Source organism: Sus scrofa, chromosome 1, assembly GCF_054392235.1.
Source record: "Sus scrofa isolate SSC_HxYL_T2T_F1_AM1 chromosome 1, Sscrofa_HxYL_maternal_Yorkshire_Landrace_v2.0, whole genome shotgun sequence".
In the NCBI taxonomy this organism is placed as follows: domain Eukaryota; kingdom Metazoa; phylum Chordata; class Mammalia; order Artiodactyla; family Suidae; genus Sus; species Sus scrofa.
This window is the reverse complement of record NC_139383.1, coordinates 27,497,778-27,525,148: the sequence shown is the minus strand read 5'-3', so window position 1 is coordinate 27,525,148 and position 27,371 is coordinate 27,497,778. Positions and strand designations below refer to the sequence as shown.

Sequence of the window (27,371 nt, the reverse complement as noted above, 5' to 3'; positions counted from 1 at the left end):
AACAGTAAATATTTAGGAAGACTTGAGTGCCAGCAAAATATGGGGAAAGTCTAAACATTAAAAAAAGGAACAGTCGTACATACTATCAATTATGGTTAAGCTATTCAATAAAATGGATCCACTAAGCAAGAACTCTGCATTGCTGAAAAACTGCCCAAGCAATTCTGACATTCAACCAGGCTTGGAAACAATTGTTTTGGTTTGCTAAGCAAAATCACCCATTTTTCCAGTGTTCCTTCCTTGTCATCATCATGCCCGGCAAAGAGCTAGTTCTCTTACTCATCCTTCTGACAACCGGATTTCAGAGAGCAAGCCTTAGTTTCTCTCCTTAGGTGATTAATACCTTTTAGCCACAATCAGGAAACCTCCACAGTGACATATTAAATATTACCATTCTTGGACTTTGACTTGGTCATGCCACAACAGAGCTTACCCTCTGCTGAATGCAGTATTAAATCAAGGTCAAGGCATGAGACCAATGCACCAGGGTGCTTGTTTACAAAGCAATGATAGGCACACTGTGTTTTTTATCCAAGTCTCCAGGTCATCCTAGAACTGCTGGTCCCTTAGGAGTCTCTACACGATACCAATGAGCTGGGTGTCACACTGAGTTACTAAGAACTCTTTAGGTTTTGTGTTCCAAGGATAAAAATCATCCAAAAATTGGAAATGCATTTCACAGATACAACAAGGGACTAAAAAAAAAATGATGTCAGTGGAATAACGGTGAGATGAAACTCTGGGGGCTAAGGAAGTTCACAGAAATAGAGATAGCATGGAGAAAGATATCTCGAAGCCAAGAAAAAGAAATAAAGGCTAATCCGGCAAATGGAAAATAGATATTGGTCTTTATTTGTATGCCGATTGGTGTGTTACATAACTCTTCCAAAGTAAAGCCAATCCCATTAATAATGTAAAAACTAAACAGTTATTAGGCACACATTACTGTTTGAATAGCACTGTCACTGACGTAAAAGAAAATTAGTTGATAAGGCAGAGCTCTCTGTTTTTTCCCAAGTTACTATGGAAAAATGAACATATTAATGCTAAAAACAATCTTGATGCTTTTAATTTCCTGGCTATGGGTCTTTTTTGGCATTACAACAGGGGAGACATGATTATGCTAATATAGTACAGGCATCTAATTTCCTTCCAAAGTTCGGAAAATGACTTCATGTCTCCCCTCAAGAGTGAGAATATTGTCATCTCTAATAAAGATACGATTTCAAGTAATCACTGACTGCCTGTCCCATGTGACCCCAGACAGCAGTGGTGTGTGAAATTCAAGCAAGGCTTATGCACAAACTGTACATACTCTGACTTTTCCCTCATTAGCTGAAATGTTCAGCTAGATCTAGAAAGAAGAAAAAGGAAACTCAGGAATATATTAGGAAAATGGAATCTAATCATTATCCATTAATCTAGTCAACATCCATTTTGAACATGGATTCGTATAATGTTTTATAAAGACATACAGAAGATATTCACATATTATATACAAAGGCTATAACTAAGGGTCCTACCAAACTCTAGGACTTTAACATATGTTGTTTTATTTAAGACCCCAAACGGAGCATCTACTCCTTCTAAAGTGATAAGTTGAAACCATCTGTAATCATCCCATCCTCCCAAGCCAGTGATTTGTGTAATCCTGGGCTGATGATGAAATATGAGAAGCATAAAGATATGTACACAAAGTGTAGGCTAGGCTTTCATGAATGTTTTCTTTCCTTTTCTTTTTTTTTTTTTTCCTTAGTCCTAAGAAAAAGATACAAGAAAAGACGGCTTCCTTCTCTCTTGACTCAGACCTTGGCTTAGCTAAGTTAGATGGATGGCTGAGATGACCATAGCCACCTTGCAAGCCACCTTGCAAGTCTACGACTGAGGGCAGAGCCACCCACAGCAATAACAAGACAATAGACCAGCTGCCATTTTTAAGTGCCAACTCAACTGCACCAGACTCAGCCCTATTTCTTGATTTCATGTTCTAGAAGTTTCATTTTCTTATTGGTTAAGCCCTTGGAGTAAGGTATACAGCTACTTTTAGGATGCTAAGAGCAGAATTTCTAACTCATCTAGATAGGTATTACTCTTATTTTTCAAATAAGAAAACTGAATTTCCTAAAGGTTAAGTAATTTGCCTAAGAGGACACTGTTTCCAAGTATCAAGTGAACATTTTTTCCATGTCAGGCTCCCAAAAGCCCAGGCCTCTTCAACAAAACAGATATTCCTAGAAATGTCTGTTCCTGGAAATTCCAGGAAAGAGAGCCTAGGCTATAGTAAAAACAACACTGGATCTGGAAAAATTAGATTTGAAATTTTATTAATCACAAAACATCAAGAAATTCACTTAAGTTCTTTGAGTTTCACCGCCTTAGCTGTAAAATGGGAAGAAGTATGTCAGTCTTAACTACTTTACAAGGAGCTTATAAGCCTCCAGTGGTTAATAACATATATAAAAACCTTGTGGGAACTCTAACGTTTAAGGGATTGATAATTATAAACACTGCAAATGTCAAAACGTTCTCAGTAAGTTACACTGCATGTGACTTCAGCATAACAACGTCGTGGTTATTTCTCTTTTGGATTAAGTTAAAAAAAGAAATTGTGGAGATAATTTTGACAATGAACTTTCCTTGGTCCTCCAAGTCTTGGTCCAAAATATTGCCTTGGGTGGTTCCAGTTAAGTCTGTCACTTCAGAAACTCCTCCATGTTTTGTTTGTTTGTCTGTTTAGGATGTAAGTCTAGGCTCTTGGGTCACAATCTGTCCTATCTCAAAAGCTGGCTCTCCTGCCAGCTTGCTCTCTCCCCTTCTTTATCCTGTAGCAGCCCCAAACATCCTCTAACCAGTGCTTGTGATGGGTACCACTGCTGCTTTCTTCAACTAACACTTCACTTTATATTGAAGAGCTCCAGTAAAAAGCTATAGCCTTTTGGGAGTTACTGTTGTTGCTCAGCAGGTTATGAACCTGACTAGTATCCATAAGGATTTGGGTTTGATCCCTGGCATTGCTCAGTGGGTTAAGGATCCGGCATTGTTGTGACTATGGTGTAGGCTGGTAGCTGCAGTTCTGCTTTGACTCCTAGGTTGGGAATGACCATATGCTACAAATGCAGCCCTAAAAAGAAAAAAAAAAAAATCCGCAAAACTAAACCAGTTTGACTACCTAAAGATCAAAAGGGAATTTTTCAGAACTTAACTTGGATTATAGATACTTAAACATAGAAAAAAAAAAGTGCATTATTTTAGCCATTCACAAGAGCTTCAATGACCAGAAATAACTAAGGAAGTGACAATGAAAAACATCAAATGTTAGAGAACTACTCTCATTTTATACTTAAATCAGCAGGATGTGTTCTTTCAAACTACGCACCCTCTGTCCCAGAAAAAAATTCAACAATTTTGCGGGTGGGGGACATCCAAGACATGAGGAAGTTTCCGGGCCAGGGATCAAACCTGTGCATTGAAGTGACACAAGCCACAGCTGTGACAATGCAGGATCCTTAACCCACTGAGTCACTAGGGAACTCCTAAAATTCAACAATTAAAGTTTGTCCTACATAGCCAATTCTGCAAACTTAAAAAATCTAAACCAGAAACTTTCTCTTATTTTGTATTTTTGCATTCTGAATCCCAAGTAAACGTCTCAGAAAACAGACCTGCATTAGAAGGTCTCCCTAGAAGTACAAAAATGCCCTCAATGCTCAGAGGAATGTTACATTTTCTCCCTGTACTATAAATTTTCTCCCTGTACTATATAAATTTTCTCCCTGTACTATAACCTTAGAGATGTTAAAATGGAGAATTTCAAGAAAGGGGTCTATGTGCCATTGAAATCACAACTGCTTGCAGCTCTTTTTCTATTAAGTTGAAGCTCTTATCCTTAAACTTTCCACGCTCAGTAGATGACCGTCCATTCAAGCCAACAATTCAGGCTATGAAAAGTGTCCACAGAAAGAAGTTTTAGGGATTGACCGTCTGCTGCTCAGTCCTTAACCCATCTTGGCATTTGAAAGGTGAAAGCTCAGAAGATTATGGCTCAAAAAAGGTCAGCTGAAATAACTCTCTGGGACCCATGACTCCTGGGTAAATCTGGTCAGATGCCTAATAACCTCAGTGAGGCCCTCTTGTGTCAGCACCCTGACAATGGGCTTTTACTTAGCTCCAACAAAAAGAGTGCTTAGGGATGGTGCCAACATACCAACAAGAATGAGTATGTTTGCAGGACTGTGGGAGTTGCACTGAAACAGTATAGAAGTGGCTTTACAAGTGTGAGGCATAAAAAACACCATTTTAAACTAGGAGATACATATACACTATGGAATATTACTTAGCCATTAAAAGGAAAGAAGTGATGGCATTTGCAGCAACATGGATGGACCTAGAAATGCTCATGCTAAGTGAAGTCAGTCAGACAATGAGACACCAACATCATATGCAATCACTTACACGTGGAATCTTAAAAAAAGAACACAATGAACTTCTTTGCAGAACAGATCCTGACTCATAGACTTTGAAAAACTTGTGGTGTCCAAATGAGACAGGTTGGGGGGTGGGGCATGTGCTGCGGATTTCGGATAGAAATGCTATAAAATTGGGTTGTGATGATCACTGTACAACTATAAATGTAATAGAATTCATTGAGTAATTAAAAATAAAATAAAATAAAAATAAACTAGGAGAGAAATCATAACGGCCTTCAGGACAAATGGCTATAATGATAATAATGTAATCTACAGTAGAAGTGACACTCTTACATTACTCAATAAGTCAGTGAATGACACACCAAGATCAAGCCCTAAGCTTCCTCCCATCAAAAGACTTTGAGTTCTAACAGCCTTCTCTGTTCTTACTAGAAAACTAATGAATAGCTTAAAAAAATCATAGAAGACTGACATTTTCTAATTTGACCTGAAGACTCTGAACACAAAGCTCTTTTGAGAGATAGGTAATGTCCTTCAGCTAAATGGGCACCACAGAACAAGAGCCAGAATTGGGAAGTATAGAGAGTTAAAACAAAAACACAACCAGAAAAAACTCTGTACTTTACTGAACTTCCTGTGACCTTGAAAGCTCTCAGTAGTCTAAATCGTTCAGTTTTTCAAATGCAGAAACACTTCCATTTTATTCCTGCTCACGATGCACATTAACTTCCTAACAGATATTTTCCATTTGAGTTCCCTGACCATGAATCAGGCTTTAAAATCAGGCTTTTAAAAATTACCCATGCATCTCATTGTCACTACCAAATCAAAGCACTTGTACTGGCACAATGCTCCCAAATATCAGATTCTAATTCTCCTACAATTAAGAAATCTTTTGGTAATAGAAAGGCTTCAAGGTTGCCTTCCTCCTTTGTGACAGCAGAACCTGGTTAGAAGAAACTGTAAAACTCTGGGTTGTAGTGAAAACTCATAATACAAATTTAAAAGTTAAACCAAAGCTATCCATTAAAATCTGGGAAATCACTATTTCCAAGTTTTCCTCCCTGGTTATAACCTATTATCCCAATTTCAGTCCCCCATTAAATTGCTAAGATGATACAAGATTTTGAAACATTAAGAGTTTCTGTTTTACAACCTAAAAAATGTCATGGCTATCACTGAAGATCACCTGAACTCAGTGAACCCTCTTTAATTTTTTTTTTTTTTCAAATTAGGGGCTATTTTGAGAATGTTCTAGAAATACTAAAAAGTATAGAAGCGTAATATAAGCAACACCTCCCACCCACATATTCACCACTCGGTTTAAGAAATAAAAGATTTTAAATATTCTTACAGCTGTATGTGAAGCTCTCCATGGTCCCTTTCTATTCCTTCTTGCCTGGTAACTATTATACTGAATTGGGAATTTTTGACGAGCATACATGCATCTATACCAGAATTGGGAAGGAATTTAATCTAGACGTGTATGATTGTTTTCATTTTTTATTTTTATTATTTTTTTCTTTTTATGGCCACACCTGTGGCATATGGAAATTCCCAGGCTAGGGGTCTAATCGGAGCTGCAGCTGGGCCCACGCCGCAGTCATGGCAACACCAGATCTGAGCCCCACCTGCGACCTAGACCACAGCTTGTGGCAACACTGGATCCTTAAACCACTGAGAGAGGCCAGGGATCGAACCTGCATCCTCACAGAGACAACACTGGGTCTGTAACCCACTGAGACACAACGGGAACTCGTGTATGATTGCTTTTATAGTTCCTGATAGCATACTCTATGTATCCTTCTGCCACTTGCTTATTTTGTTCAATTTATGATTGTTTTTAATTTTGAAAGCTTTACAAATAGAACCTTCAAGAATGTCTCTAGGGTATATAATTGGTAGTTGATCTGCTCAATCTAGGGAAGGCTAGCTGTCAACTTTTCTTGATAATGCCAACCAAAACCTTTAAGTAGTTTCCTACAACAACCAGCAGGGGACTAGGATCCTGTTTCTCAAATATCTTGCCAACAAGAATATCCTTGCCAAATCTGACATGGTCAGATTTAGAAACATTTTTAATCTGCATAGCATCATTGGCAGGAGGATCAGGGCAATAGAACCCACTCTGCCATTTCCAAAGTCCAAAACCTTGATGAGGAGATGCATTTTAATATACTCTAGTTTTTATGGTTAATGGTATTTTTAAGCCTTTTTTAAGAAACACGTTCCTATCCCAAAGTCACAAATTCAGTCCGTAGTTTTATTCTAAAAATTTTTTCCCAAAGGCACTTTTAAAAAATATTTTGATCTTTAATTCACTTAGGTTTTATTTTTTGCGCATGGGTTAAAGTAGCGATTCACTTTTATTTCAATTTGACAAAGCAGATAAACAAGTTTCCCCAGTACCATTCCAGAAGGGTCCCTCCTTTGCACTCTGGCTCATGAAACATACCGTGTTATAAATGTAGCCTCAGATACATATTTCAATCTGTTCCAGGCTCTCTCTTCAGTTTCAGTGTTTTCTCTATGTCTGCACTCATATTGCAGTATTTGAATTATTACAACATGATGGTATGTCTTGTTTTCTGAAAGAGCAACTCCTTCTACCTTGTTCTCCAAAACTGCCTGGACATTCTTGGTCCTTTATTTTTTTTCAAATAAATTTTAGAATCAATTTGTCAAGTTACATGAAAAGCCCTGCTGTGGAAAATAGCATCTTCAAAACATCAAGTCTTGGAGTTCTCACTGTGGCTCAATGGATTAAGAACCCAAAATAGTATCCATGAGGATGTGGTTCCATCCCTACCTCACTCAGTGGGTTAAGGATCCGGTGTTGCCATACACTGCAGCATAAGTTACAGATGTGGCTCGGATCCAGCATTGCTGTGGCTGTGGTGTAAGCCTCAGATGCACCTCAGATTCGACCCCTACCCTGGGAATTTCCATATGTGGCAGGTGTGGCCGTAAAAAGAAAAAAAAAAAAAATCAAGGCTTCACATCCACAAACTTGGTGTATTTTTCCATTTGTTCAGGTTTTCTTTGATATCTTTTGCTAAACTTTTATGAATTTCCTCAATTATATTTTTATACATTATATTCATAGGTTTTTTAAATCTATTTTCTTTCTTTCTTCTTCTTTTTTTTTTTTTTTTTTGCCTTTTTTGTCTTTTCTAGGGCCACACCCTTGGCATATGGAGGTTCCCAGGCTAGAGGTCTAATTGAAGCTGTAGCCGCCAGCCTACACCACAGCCACAGCAACAAGGGATCCCAGTCACATCTTTGACCTACACCACAGCTCATGGCAATGCCGGATCCTTAACCCACTGAGCGAGGCCAGGGATTGAACCCGCAACCTCATGGTTCCTAGTCGGATTCGTTAACCACTGAGCCATGACAGGAACTTGCTAAAATCTATTTTCTTAGGTCATTATCTTCTCATCCAATTTAGTCAAATTTACTCTGCCCTATAAAGTGAATTTCATCACTTATTTGCTAAAGCTATAAATTCTAAGATTTACTTTGTGATATACAATCTAAAGGATTATAATAACTTAACACTCTCATTTGTAAGTGATTTACATGTAAATATAAATTTGTCAAGGATTTTTCAAGTATCTTACCCTGTATACTTACCAAGAAGCTCCACGGTCTCTACTTTCAGTGTCCATGAAATTAGAGTCCAAGAACATATCTTTGTAGATTCGACCAACAAGGCAATACATATCTGAAGCAACTTGCCCTTGACTTTGCACCAGGGGAAGCATAATGTCAAGAGCTTTTGGTCTATCGCCAGGGAGATTTCTCCTAAGGTAGAGGAAGGAAATATCCTTGTTTCAATATGGATTATAGAAGCAGTTCAGGCCAATGATCTTTTTAAAACTATTTAATATATTGATTCACATTAGTGAAGTTTGGCAGGATAAAAACAATGATTAGATTTTGTGAGTCCTTGGCAAATTTTTTGATTCTATTGCATGTCGACTGCATCTAACAAGGATTTCTTTTGAGTTGCTTTTCTGCTGAGGGTGATGGATTTGTGCTTATCCATCCCAAATCCTTCCGATTTCCCTGCAGCCTCTATGCAGGTTCAAGTTGGTGGAGTGAGATTAGGCATGCAGTCTGTGGCCTTGAATGGGGCAGAGTCAATGAATCAAACAGGCACGAAACCCTGATGCTACTGGTTTCGATAGCTTTTGCTCCAAAAACACTGAGTAAACTAATTCAGAGACAATACCAACAAACCAGCTTTAACTCAAGAGTCACCTAACTTCTACCTGCAACCGACTGGATTATCTAAGGAAGCTGCTCTATGTAGCTCATTTTATTTATTTATTTATTTATTTATTTATTTATTTATTTATTTATTTATTTATTTATAGCTTTTTAGGGCTGTACTTGTGGCATATGGAAGTTCCCAGGCTAGGGGTCGAATTGGAGCCACAGCCACCAGCCTACGCCACAGCCATAGCAATGTGGGATCCGAGCTGCATCTGTGACCTATACTACAGCTCATGGCAATGCCGGATCCTTGACCCAACGATCAAGGCCAGGGATTGAATCTGCATCCTCATGGACACTAGTTGGGTTTGTTTCCATTGTGCCACAACAGGAACTCCCTATGTAGCTCATTTGAAAATCAGAAAGTGTGTGTAGACTTTTCTTAAAGATAAAAATTCTCTTAAAAGTTATTTCTTGAACCTTAAAAACACTACGCTAAGTGAAAGACACCAGTCATAAAAGACTATATATGTTATGATCTCATTGTATGCAGTTTCCAGAACAGGCAAATCTGGGGAGACAGAAAGTAGACTTGTGGTTGCCTAGGTCTCGGGGATTTGGGAGGAAATGGGAGAGTGATCTGCTAATGGAGAGAGAGGTTTGGGAGTGATAAAGATGCTCAAAAGTCTATGGTGTGATGGTCACACAACTCTGTTAATAAAGTCCACTGAATTTTATAGTTTAAATAAAATTTATGGTGTATGCATTATATTTCAATAAAACTGTTATATAAAAAAAACTATTTCTATTCTCAACTACCATTTTAAGTCTTTCGGTTCATGAAATTCCTTTTTATACTTTGTAATAAATACCTTGCATTTAGAATAATGCTTCATACAAATACATTTATCATTTCATTCTGTTCTATTTTAGGAGAGATAGAAACAAAATACAGATAAAGGGAAATACAAGAGGCTTTCATTTTTCATTTCCAAACAGAATATATTTCATTCCATCTTTCATTTTATTGTTCAAAAAGGATTTATCTGAAAACCCGTGGGAACAGGTAATCTCTGGAGATTTCATCTCACTCTATCAAATCTAAAGAAAAAGTTGTTTAATAAATGAGGAGATAAAATATACTTTCATCATACATGTATTGATAAAGTTTGCAAGTTCTAAAGTTTGGGTTAGCCGCCCAGCTAGCTCAATCGGTAGAGCATGAACTCTTAAAGTCTGGGTCGATAAAAAAGGAAAGACATAATCCCTAGTTGAAGAGCACGCTGACTTTTCTTTGGAGACAGAGGCAGGAGAACCTGGTGGTGAAGAAGGCAAACACCAGCATCAGCCAGATCTGAGTGTGAGCCTCCGTTTTATGACGTGCTAACTGGCGGCCTTGAAAAAAAGTCACTCAACCTCTTCAGTTTCCTCATCGGTAACATAATTAAGCCTTCATGACAAACGTACAAGAGATGCGAGGTCCTCCCTCTTTTCCTCTTCAGCTGTAGTTATTACACACATATTCAATTCTCCGCCATATTAAAGAACAGCACAACTAAGTTTCGGACAGTTCAGTGCTTCAGGATCTCTATGGCCAGAGGAGGGATGGTCCTCCACTACGACCGTGGGTACAAAGTGGCACTATGCCAGCCATCATGCTGACGGAAGGCAGAGGCAGGACCGGAAGCAGCAGTGTCAGTCCTGGTCCTAGCAGGTTCAAGGACACATGACCCAAAGTGTGGCCCACAGAGTTTTGATTATAATTAGGTATGTTCAGAGCAATCCCAGCAAAGGTATTCTCTAGTTAGGAATACGCTCACCTAGATATAACTATCCATATTCTATTCTAGTTAATTTTTCTGTAAATAACCATTTGATGTTGAGGATATTTAAAAATAACATCGTATCTATGCAACTTAAATATTTCTTAAAAAGAGAGAAATAACAAATAAAAACTTTGACAGTGAAGGAAAAAATTTTAGAATTTAAATATACAAACATTGAGGGGGCTTTTTTTTTTTTTTTTTTACTGACAAAAGAAGTCAGAAAAAAATAAGAACACATGCTACTTGTATTTTATATGGTTGAAGTAGAACTATTAATATTACATCTAATAGGGAGCAGTTGCAAGGCTACAGCAAAAACATACCATAGAAAAAATAGGCACATTAAAAAATAAAATGCTAGCACATTGTGGACGGAACTTTTTCTTCTTACCTATTCAGTGCAAATGCATAATGAAACTTCACATGGTGATGGGAGGCCAAATCAAAGGTTGGCAGCTTTTCTAAAGTCTCTACCAGCTTCACAATAGAATCGTAGTCCTTTCAAACAAGAGGAGAATGACATAGAATTAAATCATTAGGAGAGAGTCCTGACAATGAAATGCCTTTGAACAACCGGATACCTGAATCTGAGACGGGCGTTAAAAAGAGAAGTAGAACTCAAGGAATACTTTGAAGAATCTAGAACCACAAAAAAAAAAGACTTTGAAGAACCTAGAACAAAAAGAAACTGTTTGTTTAAATAAAGGGTTTGGATTATATAGATAAAACATTTGAGTTACTACATCTGGCCTAAAAAATAATAAACCATCAAGCATGCTAATGCTATATTGTCTAATTTTGGGTGGTTTACTTTTCCATGGAGCCAGATTCTTGGTATGCATGTCTTATTAGTTACTTTTAGGGAAATAATTTCCAGAATATCAAGGACATAGAGCAACTGACTGAACTTCTGTTATAAGTAACACAAACAATTTCAACCTAAGTTCTCTAGTCATGAGATCCTAAGTGCCGCATTTCTCCATGTATGTGAGTCTCTGTTGTCCACCTGAAGTTTTACTCAAGCCTGAAAGGTTAGAATAAGAAATCAGAGGTTGGAGTTCCTGTTGTGGCTCAACAGTAGAAAATCCGACAAGTGTACACGAGGATGCGGGTTCGATCCCTGACCTCGCTCAGTGGGTTAAAGGATCCGATGTTGTCCTGTGTAGGTCACAGGCGTGGCTTGGATCCCACGTTGCTGTGGCTGTGGCGATGGTCGGCTACAACTCTAATTTGACCCTTGGCCTGGAACTTCCATATGCCGTGGGTGCAGCCCTAAAAAGACCAAAAAATAATAGTGGTAATAATAACAAACCAGAAGTCACTTAAATTTTACTGAAAAATCCAGTAGCAAATCCCCAACTCAGAGGGGCTTTCATTCCACTTACCATAATTTAAAAATTTTAAGACATCCTAGAAAAAATAATAGGGCATGTTCGTGTTTCACATTATATATATTTTAAGTTATTTTTATAACTAATCGATTGCACATGTCTTGCTTCTGGCTAGTTAGATCTAGCACTATTAGTTTCAAGAAATACGATTTCCAGGAGTAAAAGATAGGTCTGGAAAGCTCTAAAAATTTCTGCTATCTGCCAAAATAAAGCTTTCACTTATTGACTGACAGGTGTGCCTGAGGCTAACAGAATAGAACAGGCTGTCTGTGGATTAGCTATGCGTGCAAATTTTTGTTTTTGTTCTTTTGGAGGAAAAAGTCAGACCTTTATCATACAAGTCTTTCATAATCACTAGTGGTTAACTTATGTGAGTCTATTTCATTTATCATAAAATCTATGGATGGGAAGCTTAGAAGAGCCAATAAAAGATTACATGTAGGGACATGTACTGACTTATTAGGTAACTGAAATTGGACGTAATACCCCCTTATTCCTGCAGCATGCTAGATGACAAAGACTTGACTCCAAGCACCTTCTCACCTGAATATCTCTGTAGGAAAGCAATAGATTTATGACAATATCTGCTGTCAGCACTTCAATATTATCCACCCGCTGTCGAATTCTTGCCAATTCAGCTGCCAATTCTTTACCAGTGTATAAGTTACGAGCTTTCCTGATATCGTTGAGTATAGACTCTCGGAAATACTGGCTGGTGAGAAAGCACACAATTTTAATGGTTAATATTATAAAGAATTTCAACGAAAAGCAATGATTTTATAAGGAAAGGAATGATATCTGCAGAATTCATACCTTTCAGTTCATTAAGATGCATAAAATGAATATCTCATCTATCTGGTATTATTGAAAAATCAGGCTTCCTATTCTTTTAACACTCTACCTTGCTTCAGAAAGAATTAAAGGTAAAGACACTCTACGCTAACGAATTTTCCAAGACCTTGCAATGTACCATTTTAGAATGTTAAAAATTTATTTTTCATTTTGCTGTTTGGAGTAGAAATTATTCTAAATAATTACGTGTGCCTATGATTTGAACATAATATAACCTTTATTTTCTAATCCAGCATCATTTATTATGCCTGCTTTTAACTAAAATACAATAATGCTTTCAGCAATTTTTAGAGTTCTTATCCTTACACTAAAAGTCCTTGGACATTTATTTAGATAATATTTCTGTACTAATTTGGAATATATTTTTAGCTCTACCATTACTATAATACCGTTAGCAGTCTTTTTTCTGATTTCAAATTGTTCTCCCATGAATAAAGTGGACAAAATGCAGGAGGTAGACTGTACAGCATCTCTTTTATCCACTTAGAGGATATTACATATTTTTTCCTGATTCTTGGCTGAGTACTATATGTAGGAAACATCTGATAAAATACACAGGTAGGAGTTCTCTTGTGGCGCAGTGGGTTAAGGATTTGGCATCGTCACTGCAGTGGCAAGGGTTCAATCCCTGGCCCTGGAAACTTCCACATACCACAGGCATGGCCAAAAAAAAAAAAAAAAAGATGCACGAATAAATGATGTAGACGAGCACATCATTATCCTCGCCAAATGGCATTATGACATTTTACCTGGAACTTGCTTGTGCCACCTTCAAAAGCTGAATGAAACGATCCACAAGAGGTAAGCAGATGGGTCCGAGTAGCAGCTCGAAGTTCGGCTGCATGAGCTCTGTCAAGCCCTTCATGAAGCTGCTATCACAGCAGTAGACCTTATTATGCGGAGTTATCATGTACGGAACAAACGTGTAGTTCCCAGTGCACATCTGTGGAAAGAGGAGTCACAGGAGGTGATCAGCTGGCCTGCAGATTCCACACGAATGTAACCCCAAACCTTACTTCGGTGAGCCATTTGAAACAATAACCCTGAATGTGAAGGGAAATCAAAAAGCCTCTTCTTTAGGACCTATGAAAATGGAAATCTCGGGAGTTCCTGTCGAGGTGCAGTGGAAACGAATCTGACTACGAACCATAAAGTTGCAGGTTCTATCCCTGGCCTTGCTCAGTGGGTTAAGGATGCTGCATTGCCGTGAGCTGCGGTGTACGTCACAGATGCGGCTCAGATCTGGCATTGCTGTGGCTGTGGTGTAGGCCAGTGGCTACAGCTCCGATTAGACCCCTAGCCTGGGAGCCTCCATATGCCATGGGAGCGGCCCTAAAAAGACAAAAGACAAAAAAAAGAAAAAAAGAAAAAAAGAAAAGAAAGAAAATAGGCATTTCCTCCAATTTCTTTTACTGCTTCCTTCAAATAATTTGGACTTACAGATGATTTAAAAAATAGTATGGCACAGTTTCTATCAATCGATTAAATATTTATTCACCATTTCTCATGGCTAAGGCATGATATACGCAGTAGGAAAAACAGGGTAATTAAAAAAAAGCCTTTAGCCTTCCGGCAACTTGAATTTTACTCAGGGTGACACCGCATAAATACACGGAAATGACCCGAGCTAATGTGGAAGGGCGCCCCACGTGACAGGCACGTGTGAGAGATGCCAGAATAAGCTCCTCCCCTCCAGGCTGCTCCATCGCGGCTCTGGGCGTGTCCCAGTTACTAAGTCTAGAGACCCTGACGTTATCCCCGATGCTTCCATCTTCTTCACCTCCCACAGCCTGTCCAAGTCCTGTCTGTTCTACCTCTAAAACATATCTCGTGTTTGTCCATTTCCCTCCATCTTCTCGGCCAGCACTGCGGACCACGTCATCAGCCTGCCCAGCCTGAGCTGCCCTCACTGGCTCTTAGCTGGGCTCCCTGCTTCCCATCTTGCCTGCCAATCTATTATCTACCCACCTGTCAAAGTGGTCTTTTAACAACCTATATCAGAGGACTTCCCTCAGCTGCTTCAAGCCCTCTCCCTTGCTCCTGGGATGAAGATAAAACAGGGCACGGTAGCCCACTAGGGCTTGACGATCCAAACCCCGCCTCTCTCTCTAACTGCAGCCCCTGCCACTCTGCGCTCACCCACCACGCCCTGCTATATCTGTTCCTGACGGCGTCAAGTGAGGGTGCCCTAGTGCAAACCAAAGGGGTGCTGGGAAGAATAAAGGAGAAATTGGATTGAACACCCCTGAGTAAGAGGATCTGACCGGAGCTTAGGGCTCAGGGAAGGGAACTGAATGCAAAGTTAAGGATTTCAAACTCTATATGCTGGGCAGTGGGAAGCACAGAAGGCTTCAGAGCAGGAAAGGAAACGTAAACAAAACTATGCATTTTGACAGTCTGGGCAGAAAAGAGAATGAACTGAAAGAGAAAGAAACGAGATTTAAGGAAATTAGGTGGGAAGCTACAAAGCATGACCAGATTGGCAGCAGTGGTAGTGGACGTGTGCACCATAGTCAAAAAGAAAGAATCCTCAAGACTAGTCAGCTGGCTACAGGTACTGAAAGAGAGGAAGAAGAAAGAAGAAAGGCAACTCCACCGTCCTAAATGAGGCTCCCTAAAGAAGAGTGGGACACTTAAAAAGCAAAAATTCAGAAAATAGGGGAGTTCCCGTCGTGGCGCAGTGGCTAACGAATCCGACTAGGAACCATGAGATTGCGGGTTCGATCCCTGCCCTTGCTCAGTGGGTTAATGATCCGGCGTTGCCGTGAGCTGTGCCATGAGACGCGGCTCGGATCCTGCGTTGCTGTGGCTCTGGCTTAGGCTGGCGGCTACAGCTCCAATTCGACCCCTAGCCTGGGAACCTCCATGTGCCGCTGGAGCGGCCCAAGAAATGGCAAAAAGACAAAAAAAAAAAAAAAAAAATTCAGAAAATAGAACCAGACTTGAGGAGTTCCTGCTGTGGCTCAGTGGGTTAAGAACCCAGCTAGTATCCATGAGGACAGGGGTTCCATCCCTGGCCCTGCTCAGTGGGTTAAGGATCCGTCGTTACTGTGAGCTGCGGTGCAGGTCACAGACCAGGCTTGGATCCAGCATTGCTGTGGCTGTGGTGTAGGCCGGCAGCTGCAGCTCCAATTGGACCCCTAGCCTAGGAACTTCCATATGCCACAGGGGCGGCCCTAAAAAAAAAGGAAAAAAAAAAAAAAAAAAAAAAAAGAACCAGACTTAAGTACTTATGAACAGATTACACTCAGGGGCACTTGTTATATATCTGGTAGTGAATCATAACCAGAGCCTGACTTCCAATTAAAATATGAGAACTTCAAGAGGCTGAGATTTGATTTGGGGTGGGCGGGGGTGATGTGCACACTTTTGAAAGGTTGGGATTGAAGGGGAAAGGGACACCTGAAGGGATGATGTCCAAAATTGAGCTGGACAGTATGTGATTGGAGTGGAAAATGGTTTCAGGCCAAATACAGATCTGGGAATTATTTGGCATGGCTGAATCTGAGGAAATGGGAGAGACCTCTAAGAGAACAACCAGAGAAGAAAAGAGCAGAGGGCTGAAAACTAGAATGCAACGGATAGAAAACTGTATTTATCACTGTTCTAGGGAGCATAGGAGCCCAGGTTATTTGTTCCATGTCAGCAATATGGAGAGCAATGCATCACTTCATTTATCCTTCAAACTAAACAAATGAGGGCAAGCGTTTATCCACCACTTGCAGGTGCCAAGGAGTGAATGGTCATGCATGCACAACTGCCCACAGAAGAGGGGGATCTTGTCTCCATTTTATAGATGAGGATTCAGGTAAGGCTTGGAGAAGTCGCATGGCTGGACTGTGATGTGTCTGGGACCCTAGCCCAGGGGCTCCTTCTCAAGAGGCCATGTCATTATCACTAGGAGGCTGGGCACCCTCCTGAGTGGCCTTGACAGGCTGGCACACCAACCCTTTGCCTCAGGTCACACTGCAGGCAAGTTACTGCCTCATAGCAAACAGACAAGAAGTGCCAAGTGGCCTTTTGGCCAGACTTAATCCTTTATGGACATGTTATTCTTTGAGGCCCTTGCATTTCAGGTAATGAAGCAGAAATGGGATCTGACTTCCATTTAAAGTGTGAGAAGAACTTCCAAAGATTGAGATTTGATTTTTAAATCAAGTACATTAAATTCTCCCTTGCTCTCAAGTTCTCCTTCATGGAACAATCACTGGAAGACTCGTCAGGAAGAGGGAAAATAAACATAGTCTTGCTTCTAAAATGTTACCAAGATCCCATAGCAGGTCCACAAAAATAATCCTTTTAGCCAAGCCATTGCCTAAGCAGAAAAGAAAGGCAAGTGGGCTTGAGAGGCTGCTTGCCAAAGCTCTTAGAGCTTAAATTATGAGCGGGTTATAAAAGAGCAATAGAATCAAATACTCTTGCTTCAGATAAGCACTTTGACTCAAAATTAAAAAAAGAAAACACTCTGAATCTTCTAAGCACAAAGCAAGGACAAAAGGATAAGAAGCTAATAAATCAGAAAAGTGTTATTAGAGTTTGGAAATATTATTCTGCTGCTGCTGGATAAAGTTCTTTACCGTCAGAAGCCTGAATACCACGTGTTTGTGTATAAGACATGAGACAGAATACGTTATAATTGAAATACTGGCCATTAAGGAGTAATGCATCTGTGTAAAAGGAATTCTGGAGAGAATGAGTATCAGATGTCTGGGTGTGGGTTGAGCAGCGCCTGGCTGTTTGCTTAAACAGCAGAGAAAATCAGACTCCTGAAACTGTCTTCAAACCCGATGGGATGAGTTGTTAGGATCCTTGGGCAAAGTATTCAGCATCCTGAGGTTTACCCAAGTTCCAGGCCTCGCTGCACTTTTTGGAGTCTCTTCCCTATGCTTCTAAGGCACTTTTTCCCAGTTCCCCATTGTTCATGGTCAAAAAAAAAAAAAAAGGAAAGAGCAATAAACAGCTGGAGGCACATGGATGCTTCTAGGCCTGAGCTGAGAGCCAGCCCAGTGATCGTGCAGTGGGGAGAAAGTGTGGAGAGCAGTTATGGACTTTTTGTTTCTTAAAAAGATACCAGCTGCTGAGAAAAGCACTTTTGCAAATGATGAATGCTAATAATATGGGAACATTTATTTCCCAAGTTGGCTCATATATAACTTAGAAATATCATTATTGCAATTTATTTTTACAGATTGCTACCACACCCAGAGTTTGAAATAACTAACAACCTAAAGCAAATAAAAGCCACGACTGTGTGATCAAAAGCAGACACCTCGGGTTCAGCAACTGCCTTTTATAATAAGATACTAATTCTAAAATACTTAAACCTACTCCTCAAGAGAAAGACCACATTTCCTTAAAGTTCAAAACACTAAGGCATGGTCATAACATAACAAAGCTGATCTCTCTGGCTCATGCTTGCTTTCATGGTTATAAAATCACACAGCTCAAAATCTAGTTGTAGTTCTCTCCAATTATCTTCGCTGCTTTTGTTTTTTTAAAAAAATGCCAATTCTGTTTTTCAATTTTTATTTTTATTTTTTTGCTTTTTAGGGCTGCACCCACAGCATATGAACGTTCCCAGGCTAGGGGTCAAATTGGAGCTACAGCTGCCGGCTTACACCACAATCACTGCAATGCGGGATCTGAGCCGCATCTGCTACCACAGCTCACAGCAACGCTGGATCCCTGACCCATTGAGTGATGCCAGGGATCGAACCCGAAACTTCATGGTTACTAGCTGGATTCCTACACATGGTGCCACAATGGGAATGCCTGTTTTTCAATTTTTAAAAATTACATAAAGGTGAATGTAAGTGTGTGTGGAAAATAAATTAAGCTTCTGGGAAGATATGCTCTCGGTAGTCAAACATATTGAAACCTATGCTCAAAATACTCAACTACTGAGAAGGATGCCCAGCACTGGAAACACAGCCCCCTACTTGAGTCAATGGGTGACTTGCGTCAACTTAGAAAACTGCATCCCCACGTGTCCCACCCATCACTGGGCATGATTCGCTCTTCCCTGCCATTCAGGTAAATGTCACCCCTCTGAAAGGCCTTTCCTGACACCAACTCTTTGGCACAATGCCTTATGTTAATTTTCTAATTTGTCTGTTTGCTTATTTGCTTGACCTTCTCCCCCAACAAGACTCTGGCACTTCTCAGTTGTTGTCTCCTGGGACAATGATGAATGGGATAGTTCCACTTTCAGCCTCCATAGTGAGTTTCTCGCAGCATCAAACCCAAAACCTGGCACAGAGTTCATGTTCAATTAATATTTGCTTAATAAAATCCGTGACACTGACTCGATGTATGAAGCAATAACTTCATCGCCTGTCGAGAGGTGAAGGATGAGTTTATAATGGCAACATTATTAATGCTGCAGTAAGTCTCTGACCTGAAATCTTAAATTTCTTAAACCTTAATTTCATAAATTTGTGATCTAAAGGGAATCTAAAAGTACCCATTGTACTTTTAATTTTATCATCTTAAATGGAATCATGTGTGGATCTTTATATACTATGTTATTTCCACTCAAGTTGTGGAGACATTTTTAAGGTTTTAATTATGGGCTTACTTTCCAAAACGAAAAATACAATCATTGGCATAACAAGGCTGATTATTGGAACATATTATCATTTTTCTTCATGCCTTTAAAATTTTTTAAACTTTTTTTGTTTTGTTTTGTTTTTTTGTTTTGTCTTTTTGCCATTTCTTGGGCCGCTCCCTCGGCACATGGAGGTTCCCAGGCTAGGGGTTAAATCGGAGCTGTAGCCGCTGGCCTACCCCACAGCCACAGCAACGCGGGATCCGAGCCAAGTCTGTGACCTACACCACAGCTCTCGGCAACACCAGATCCTTAACCCACTGAGCGAGGCCAGGAATCAAACCCACAACCTCATGGTTCCTAGTCGGATTTGTTAACCACTGAGGCACGATGAGAACGCCTAAATTTTTTTTAATGTATTTTTAATCACTTTCTAGCTTTTGCTTAATTTTGTGCGAAGGGTAAGAATTTTGTAGTGTGGTCTCAAAGTGTGGTTTATAAGACTCAGGAACTTAAGTCAATCTTAATAGACAGGTGATAGAGATATGCGTATGTCCATATATATGTATGTAGGTATATGTGTGTGTATATCTCCAAATGTGTGTTTACATGTGTGTATATATGTATGTTTATTATCTGTATATATACTGTATATATAGATATACAGCATACACATAGACATAGATACCTATATACATGTATTCATAGGTATACATACATACATATACATACACATATGTGTGTGGGTATCTGTCATATATATGTTGCTTTATTAACACTCATAATTACACAACATTGGATACACTATGAAAAATTTTTTTTCTAAGACATAATTACATATGGAAGAAAATAAACATCAATGTCATCTCCCGCTAGTATAAATAAAGTTTCATTATAAAGGAATATTTATGCAAAGTAGCCCATATTTACATTGGTATGTCAGAAATTCTAATGAGGAAAAACAGAGATAGAAATGAATAACTTGTGGAAATGGAAAATATACCAGAGATTAATAAAAAAGATTTAAAAAGTTTCAGAAAGGGTTAAGTAAAATACTCACAGTATTCTTCTGGCAAATGATTTCCTGAAAAATGAGAAAAGAGAAAAGTAAAGCAGAAGTTAATACAAAATTAACTCAACTAGTTAATTGAAATATTCTTAGTGGAAAATTTTGTACTAATGATTTTATTATTTATTATTAGCAAGTAGACATTCAGAATGTGTAGAACAAAAGGCATAGAGTAAGTTTCTGTGTCTAAGTTTATAGTCTGATGGAGGAGACAGGCGGGCACAGAAGTATCATCTATAACTTAAGGAAAATAGCACAAACATTCAGAATCCAAAAAGTGAATAATCTAAAAATCATTTCTGCAGAGTGTGTTCTGTGCAGAATTATCTGACCAGCTATGACCATTTGGGGAAGAGATTAAAAACGATTTTGCTTTCCCAAAGCACTGTCTCACGCATGCCCTAGGAAGTAACCTGGCAGTGTGCTTGGAATAAAGCTGGAAGTAGAGGGTACTGACTCCTTACCAGAGAGGGCAAATCCACATGTAGACAATAGAAACATCTGACAATAACTAGTTATAAGTATTGTTACATATTGTTCCATAAGAAGTGAAATACGATAAATACACTGCAGGCAGTGTCCCTATCTTCTAGATTATGAGGAATAAGTGGGGTGGTGCAAATAACATGGCTATAATGTGTCTGATGAGCCATACGTGTCACACTCTTATTCCTGGACTTTAAAATAACTAGAGACTTGGAAGAGACAATCGGGAAGAGCCTGTGGCACAAAGTCTTCAGTGAGGTTGGGGAATCATGATTTAGAAAAGAGAGATGGGACAGTGTTTGGAAAAGATGGCATGTATGCTGCCATGGAAACAGGAAATGTAAAGCATTTATGGAACCTCAAGGGTGGTCCATCTGGCTAAGAAGAGGAGCCAGCTTGGGTGAGGTAAGAGGAGCAGAGGAGGGATGCAAGGCCCAGGGGATCAGCTGTCATTCATGCCAGGACCAACATGGGGCAAAGGGAGGGCTTTGGCTCAGAGCAGTAATTAAGATTTTTGAGGCTTTTAGGTTAACGATAAGTAAGGAAAAATTGTGCAAGGTAATTGTGAGAGCCATAAAGCTGTAACTAAAACACTACAAGAGACCTCCCAATACCTCACAATCTTGCTGATGAAAAAAGGACACATACACATTTAAAAAGAAACATTCGGAATTCCCATTGTGGCTCAGCAGGTTAAGAACCCGACATTGTCTCTGTGAGGATGCAGGTTCCATCCCTGATCTCAATTTAGTGGATTAGGGATCTGGTGTTGGTGCAAGCTGTGGCACAGGTTGTATATGTGGCTCAGATCCCACGTTGCTGTGGCTGTGGTGTAGGCCGGCAGCTGAAGCTCTGGCCCCTAGCCTGGGAACCTCCATATGCCACAGATGTGGCTGTAAAAAAAAAAACAAACAAACAAACACTATAAGCCTGCCCTCAGGCATGTATGCACACACATGCTATGTCAAAAGAGCATACAGTAAGGGCTGGGGTTTCTCAGAGAAAGAAAGATGGTCCCAGAGATTAAAGAAGGGTGAGACCATCAGCAGAGAAGGTGGAACTCACAAGAAGGCAAGAACAGTCACAACTTCCAAAGGCAAAGCAGGGCGGGGGCAGATCCAGGATAGAGGCTTAGGAACCACAAAGCCCCATTTAGGGAACAATCAATATTATCACTGGGGGCTAAAGAAGACAGCTCGTTTGGCAAAGTATAGAAGAGAGAAGTAAAGGAGTTTTTGAAAAATAGGTTGAATTTAATCCTTGGGCTAACACATAAAGTTCATTTTGGCACATAGCGATAACATTAGAAAGTTATCTGGGGCCTTGTTGAAGAGCTTGAAGGTCAAAATAGGAAGTACTTTGCTCTGTGGGCCTTTGGGCATCTGACAGTAAAAGTGTTTTCTTAACAGAGTGATAAACATAAAGAAGTATCAGCACACACAGGGACATGGTTTGTAAAAGCAAAGGATGGGAACAAAATAAACGTTCTATTAACTGGAAACTGCCTGAATAAATTATGGTTCCTCCATAAATGGAATACAAGGCAGCTGAACAAAGGATGAGGAAGCTCTCTATGTAGTGATAGGGAAAGAGCTCCAGAAAACTAAATATAGAACTGCCAAATGACCCAGCAATCCCACTCCTGGGCATATATCCGGACAAAACTTTCCTCGAAAAAGATATATGCACCCCCTATGTTCACTGCAACACTATTCACAGTAGTCAAGACATGGAAACAACGTACATGTCCATCAACAGATGCCTGGATTGAGAAGATATGGTATATATACACAATGGAATACTACTCAGCCATAAAAAGAACAAAATAATGTCATTTGCAGCAACATGGATGGAACTAGAGGCTCTCATACTAAGTGAAGTAAGTCAGAAAGAGAAATACAAATACCATATGATATCACATACATGGAGTCTAATATACGTCACAAGTGAATCTATCTACAGAAAAGAAACAAACTCATGGACATGGAGACTAGACTTGTGATTGCCAAGGGGGAGGGGGAGGGAGTGGGATGGACAGGGATTTTGGGGTTAGTAGATGCAAACTATTGCATTTGGAGTGGATAAGCAATGATATTCTGCTGTATAGCACAGGAAACTATATCCAGTCACTTGTGACGGAACGTGGTGGAGGATAATGTGAGAAAAAGAATGTGTATATATCTATGACTGTGTGCATATCACACACACATGCAAATGGTTCATGAGAAACATTAACAGAAAAATGTTGGATAATCACAAAGCCAGGAACACAGTATGTAGAATTTTCCAAACTTAATTTATGGAACCTTTCTCCTGACTAGCAAACCACAACCTTTTCTTTGACAGGCATGTCCCTCTCTCAATTCTCTTAAGTAACAAAAAAATGCCCTTCTCTTCATTCCTTACCACACGACATCCTCTGTGAATAGCATAAGGTACCTATCCTCTGTTAAGGTACCTGTCCTTAACCGCCTTCAATGACACCTATCCTCCTAATGCAAGCAGATGATGCCCTTATTATTGCTGTCATGACCCCTTGTGCAGACCTCTGTGACAGCAATGCATGTACGACATTGCAAATATGGCTTCATACGACTCTCCCATCCTCCATCATAAGTTCCTTGGAGGCAAGGGCCATGTTTTGTTCATATTTGTATCCCCACTGATAGCCTAGTGGATTGCAAGGCATATAGTCAATGCTTAATAAAAGGATGACTACATTAATCAGTTAATGAATGCATAAAATGCTGGACTATGAATTAGGATAGATATGCTCTTGGCTCTGTTCCTGACTGGCGTCGTGTCACTGCACCTGTCTCTAACGTAACACGCTGAGAACTGCACTGAGCAATCACTGGTCTCTTCCGACTCTGTTCTATCCTTTACTTTTGGCAAAAGGCCTATCAGAGGCAGTGTTGTCTTTGTGCCACTGGAAGGAGAGATGCCTCATGCCCAGGGCAGGAGCCACTCTACCATTATTTCTGTTTGGTGCATCAGGCAGGGAAATAAAGGTGGTGATGAGGGAGCTGTGATGAGGGCTGAGCGAGCTGAAGACACCCCCCTGCTTGGCTCCACAGGAAAGAACTACAGCTGCTATTGGCCAAGAGCCATCACGTAATGTCTTCCTGAAGAATCGCTCATTGAAGACGTAGCCCTCTTACACGTCTTCCTTGCTTTCCTTTCAGGTAAAACATGCATTGCAACAAATTACAAAGCTGTATTAAATCATCCCTATAGCAATCTGAAGAATTTTTATTGCTATGTTTTATAGAAGCTAAATGAATGCAAATGGCTCTCCTGAAGGAGACAGAGTTTACTCACAACTTATGATGTAACCTTAGAGGAGGCATCAAATTGAAAGAAAGGTACAATTTGTGCATTTCGACTCAGTACAAATAAATAGCAAACAAGATCTCGAAAGGTATCTTACCTACTGAGGTGGAATAGTGAATATTTAATAGGTACTAAATTCATTGAAGGGAAAAAAAGAGGAAGGGGAATAAATTTAAGAGGCCACTCAGTATTTCACATTGCTTCATGGACACTTCTCATCTAAACTGCTTAGAAATGAAAAAATAAAAATCACCATTAACTCCACTTCCTTACCAGTGAAATACTCCTGAAGATGCATTCCCCCACTACGAGTCTGTTCTTGCCTAAAGTCTTTAAGTGACTTTTGATCCATGTACCCCCACCGGCTGTACCAAAAACAGCTCCAAATATTTTCTCACTACTCCAGGACCCTTTTTAATAACCAACCAGGGAAGCAAGACAAAGGAGGCAAGCTAGCCCAGGTCTCATTCCAAGAGAAGACCAAGACAACGTTCGATAGCTATCTGGGACAAGGTAACACTGCAGAGGTCATCGTAAGGATAAATAAACAGAGTTTCTCCAAAATGGGAAAGTTTCTGTGCCTCAAATTTGGGTAATTACTGCCAGGGGAAGGAAGTGGGAACAGCTGGTGTGAGGTTGCCAAGTCAAATCGACTCAAGGTGGAAGTGACTAAGTTAGCAACCAGGATTTGTTCCCTGAAAGAAGTGAAAGGAGTGGACGAGGAGAAGGGGTCACAGCTCCTTGCTGCTGACCTTTTGGGTCTTCCCTTCTGAGATCTCATTCTGCCCCAGTGGAATGTGGCAAGTTTTCCATGAACACTGGGGAAAAAGGAATATTCCTTCTACGTCCCAGCTCCATCCTCTCACCAATTTCAATGCTTCAAAGGTAAACAAGGAAATAAATATTCAACTCAACGGGCTATTGTGAACACCACGGGGCTCCCTGAGAAGATGGGACTCGTCTTAATACCCATCCACACACTGCAGGACTCAGGAAGAAATCTCCAACACAGGGGTCATAGAACTGGCCCGTCTTTAAAGTTAGGGAACTAAGTACACTTATGTTTACATGTTACACATACATAAAAGCTCAAGTTAAAAAAAAAAAAAACAAAACCTTCGCCTAACAAAAACCTGGAAAATCATATCTTTAATGGACATATGAGACCTGTAAACAGATTTAGAGGGAGAGGTACCTGATGACAAGTCCAAGAAAATGGGCCTTGTCCTGCTCTGACACTTATTAATACTGTGTATGCCTCTAACCCATTGCATTTTTGTGGGTTTGTTTCTCATCCGTGATGAAAATATTCTCCATCTGTTTAATCTATAATAGTAAGTACCTAACTTGTCTATCTTACTGGGTCACTTTTATTTTATTTTATTGTTTTGCTTTTCAGGGATGCACCAGAGGCATATGGAAGTTCCCAGGCTAGGGGCCGAATCGGAGCTGCAGCTGCCAGCCTACGCCACAGGCAAAGCACCAAGGGATCCGAGCCGTGTCTTTGACCTACACCACAGCTCATGGCAATTCCGATCCTTAAGCCACTGAGTTGGGTTCTTAACCCACTAAGCCACAATGAGAACTCCCTCACTGGCTCATTTTTAATGGCCAAATGAAACAAGTTTAGGAGAGACCTTTAAGTATTTTAAAGCCATATGCAAATGAGGTATTAATACTATCAAAGCAAACAACCCCAACTCAATTCCTATGTTATCAGATCCAGAGACATCTTGTACTCGTGTTGTTCATGGTTATGGGGAGAACATGTCATGATCAAGGCTGAGACACATGAGCAACTGTCGATAAAAATAACCTGTACCCAAAATCAGGTTAAATTATATCAAAGCAGGAAAGTAATCCTAAAAGAAATTCTAGACTCTCTTCTTTATTAGTTTTGTTTCATATATATATATATTTGTTTTAAAAAATATATATATATATAGCAGTGGGAGAACTCTACTGTGAGTAAATACATGTCTTTAAACTGGGCTGATATACTGAAAGGTGACTTTTTTTTTTTTTTCCATCTCTTGGGCTGCTCCTGCGGCATATGGAGGTTCCCAGGCTAGGGGTCAAATCAGAGCTGTAGCCACTGGCCTATGCCAGAGCCACAGCAACGCAGGATCCGAGCTGTATCTGCAACCTACACCACAGTTCATGGCAACGCCAGATCCTTAACCCACTGAGCAAGGCCAGGGATGGAACCCGCAACCTCATGGTTCCTAGTCGGATTCGCTAACCACTGAGCCACAACGGGAACTCCTGAAAGGTGACATTTTATACATACAACATTTGAAAAAGCTTCTTAGCACAAACTTCTTAGAAGGTGTAGTTATTACTATAATCCACTTCCTCTTCTTTGTCACTAGCTGTTTTAGCAACACATAATTGGACCATTTTATTCAAGCACAGGTATTTCTTTTTTAAAAACTGCATTGTTGAAAAGTTACAATGTAACAAATTTTGGCTCAGTAAATTACATTTTACACAAAGATTTGGGTAAAAATTTCAAGGATGCATTCTAAAATGATTCCAGGATGATGGATTGGAGTGTCACAAAGATCAGCCTCCCCAAAAAGAATCAATTATTTGTAATGAACAAAAGGGGATAGAATTCAGCAAGCCTTGCCCCATTTAAACGGGAGCTAGGAGGCTTTCAGACTCACATTTTCTGTGCAGAGGTATTCCTTCTTGCTTTTTAAGACATTCAAACTCATGGGCCTATGAGTAAAGTCTCTACAAATGAAGAGAGTATCAGGGGCCAATCCAGTGGTATGATGACATCTTCCATTCGCTGTGGAGCATAGATTTCCCTTTCCCTTTGACGAAATGGTAATAACATGCTAGAAACAATGGGACGGGGGAGGGTAGAGGAGGAATCAGGAAGGTAAAGCAAGGGCATACTTTATCCAGTACACAGATAATTCCTTTGAAGATGTAATACTGCTGATTGACATCAAAGAAAACTGGATTCTCCCATCTCAAGCCCTTTCCCAAACTTCAGGGATTCAACCACTGGATGTCAACTCCCACTAAAGAAATCACTCATCTAGTCTGTCAATTCAAAATCTTGAGAATCTTGATAAGGCGGTACTTCTTATCTGAGTTTCCCCCAAATTACCTCTTTTTTCTCCCCAGTTTGACATGGAATTATTATAGCTCAGATGAAATATCATTTCTGAAATAAGTAAACTAAAGAACAGGAAAAAAAAATCT

General features: G+C 39.8%; 1 protein-coding gene across 13 annotated transcripts in view; it reads right to left on the bottom strand.

Moving 5' to 3' along the window:
- MAP3K5 (mitogen-activated protein kinase kinase kinase 5) overlaps positions 1–27,371 on the bottom strand; it is a 254,320-nt gene that overhangs the window by 114,208 nt on the left and 112,741 nt on the right. For 8 of the 13 annotated variants that reach the window (XM_085025230.1, XM_085025204.1, XM_085025224.1 and 5 more), the window contains 5 exons: positions 20,325–20,348; positions 13,467–13,660; positions 12,409–12,577; positions 10,866–10,972; positions 8,064–8,234 (listed from right to left, as the gene is read on the bottom strand). In XM_085025230.1, coding sequence (XP_084881356.1) covers positions 8,064–8,234; positions 10,866–10,972; positions 12,409–12,577; positions 13,467–13,660; positions 20,325–20,348 — 665 coding nt within the window. Of the gene's footprint in view, positions 1–8,063; positions 8,235–10,865; positions 10,973–12,408; positions 12,578–13,466; positions 13,661–20,324; positions 20,349–26,821; positions 26,994–27,371 lie in introns of those variants that run through there. The other 5 variants (XM_085025234.1, XM_021072507.2, XM_085025193.1 and 2 more) reach the window with 2 other exon arrangements.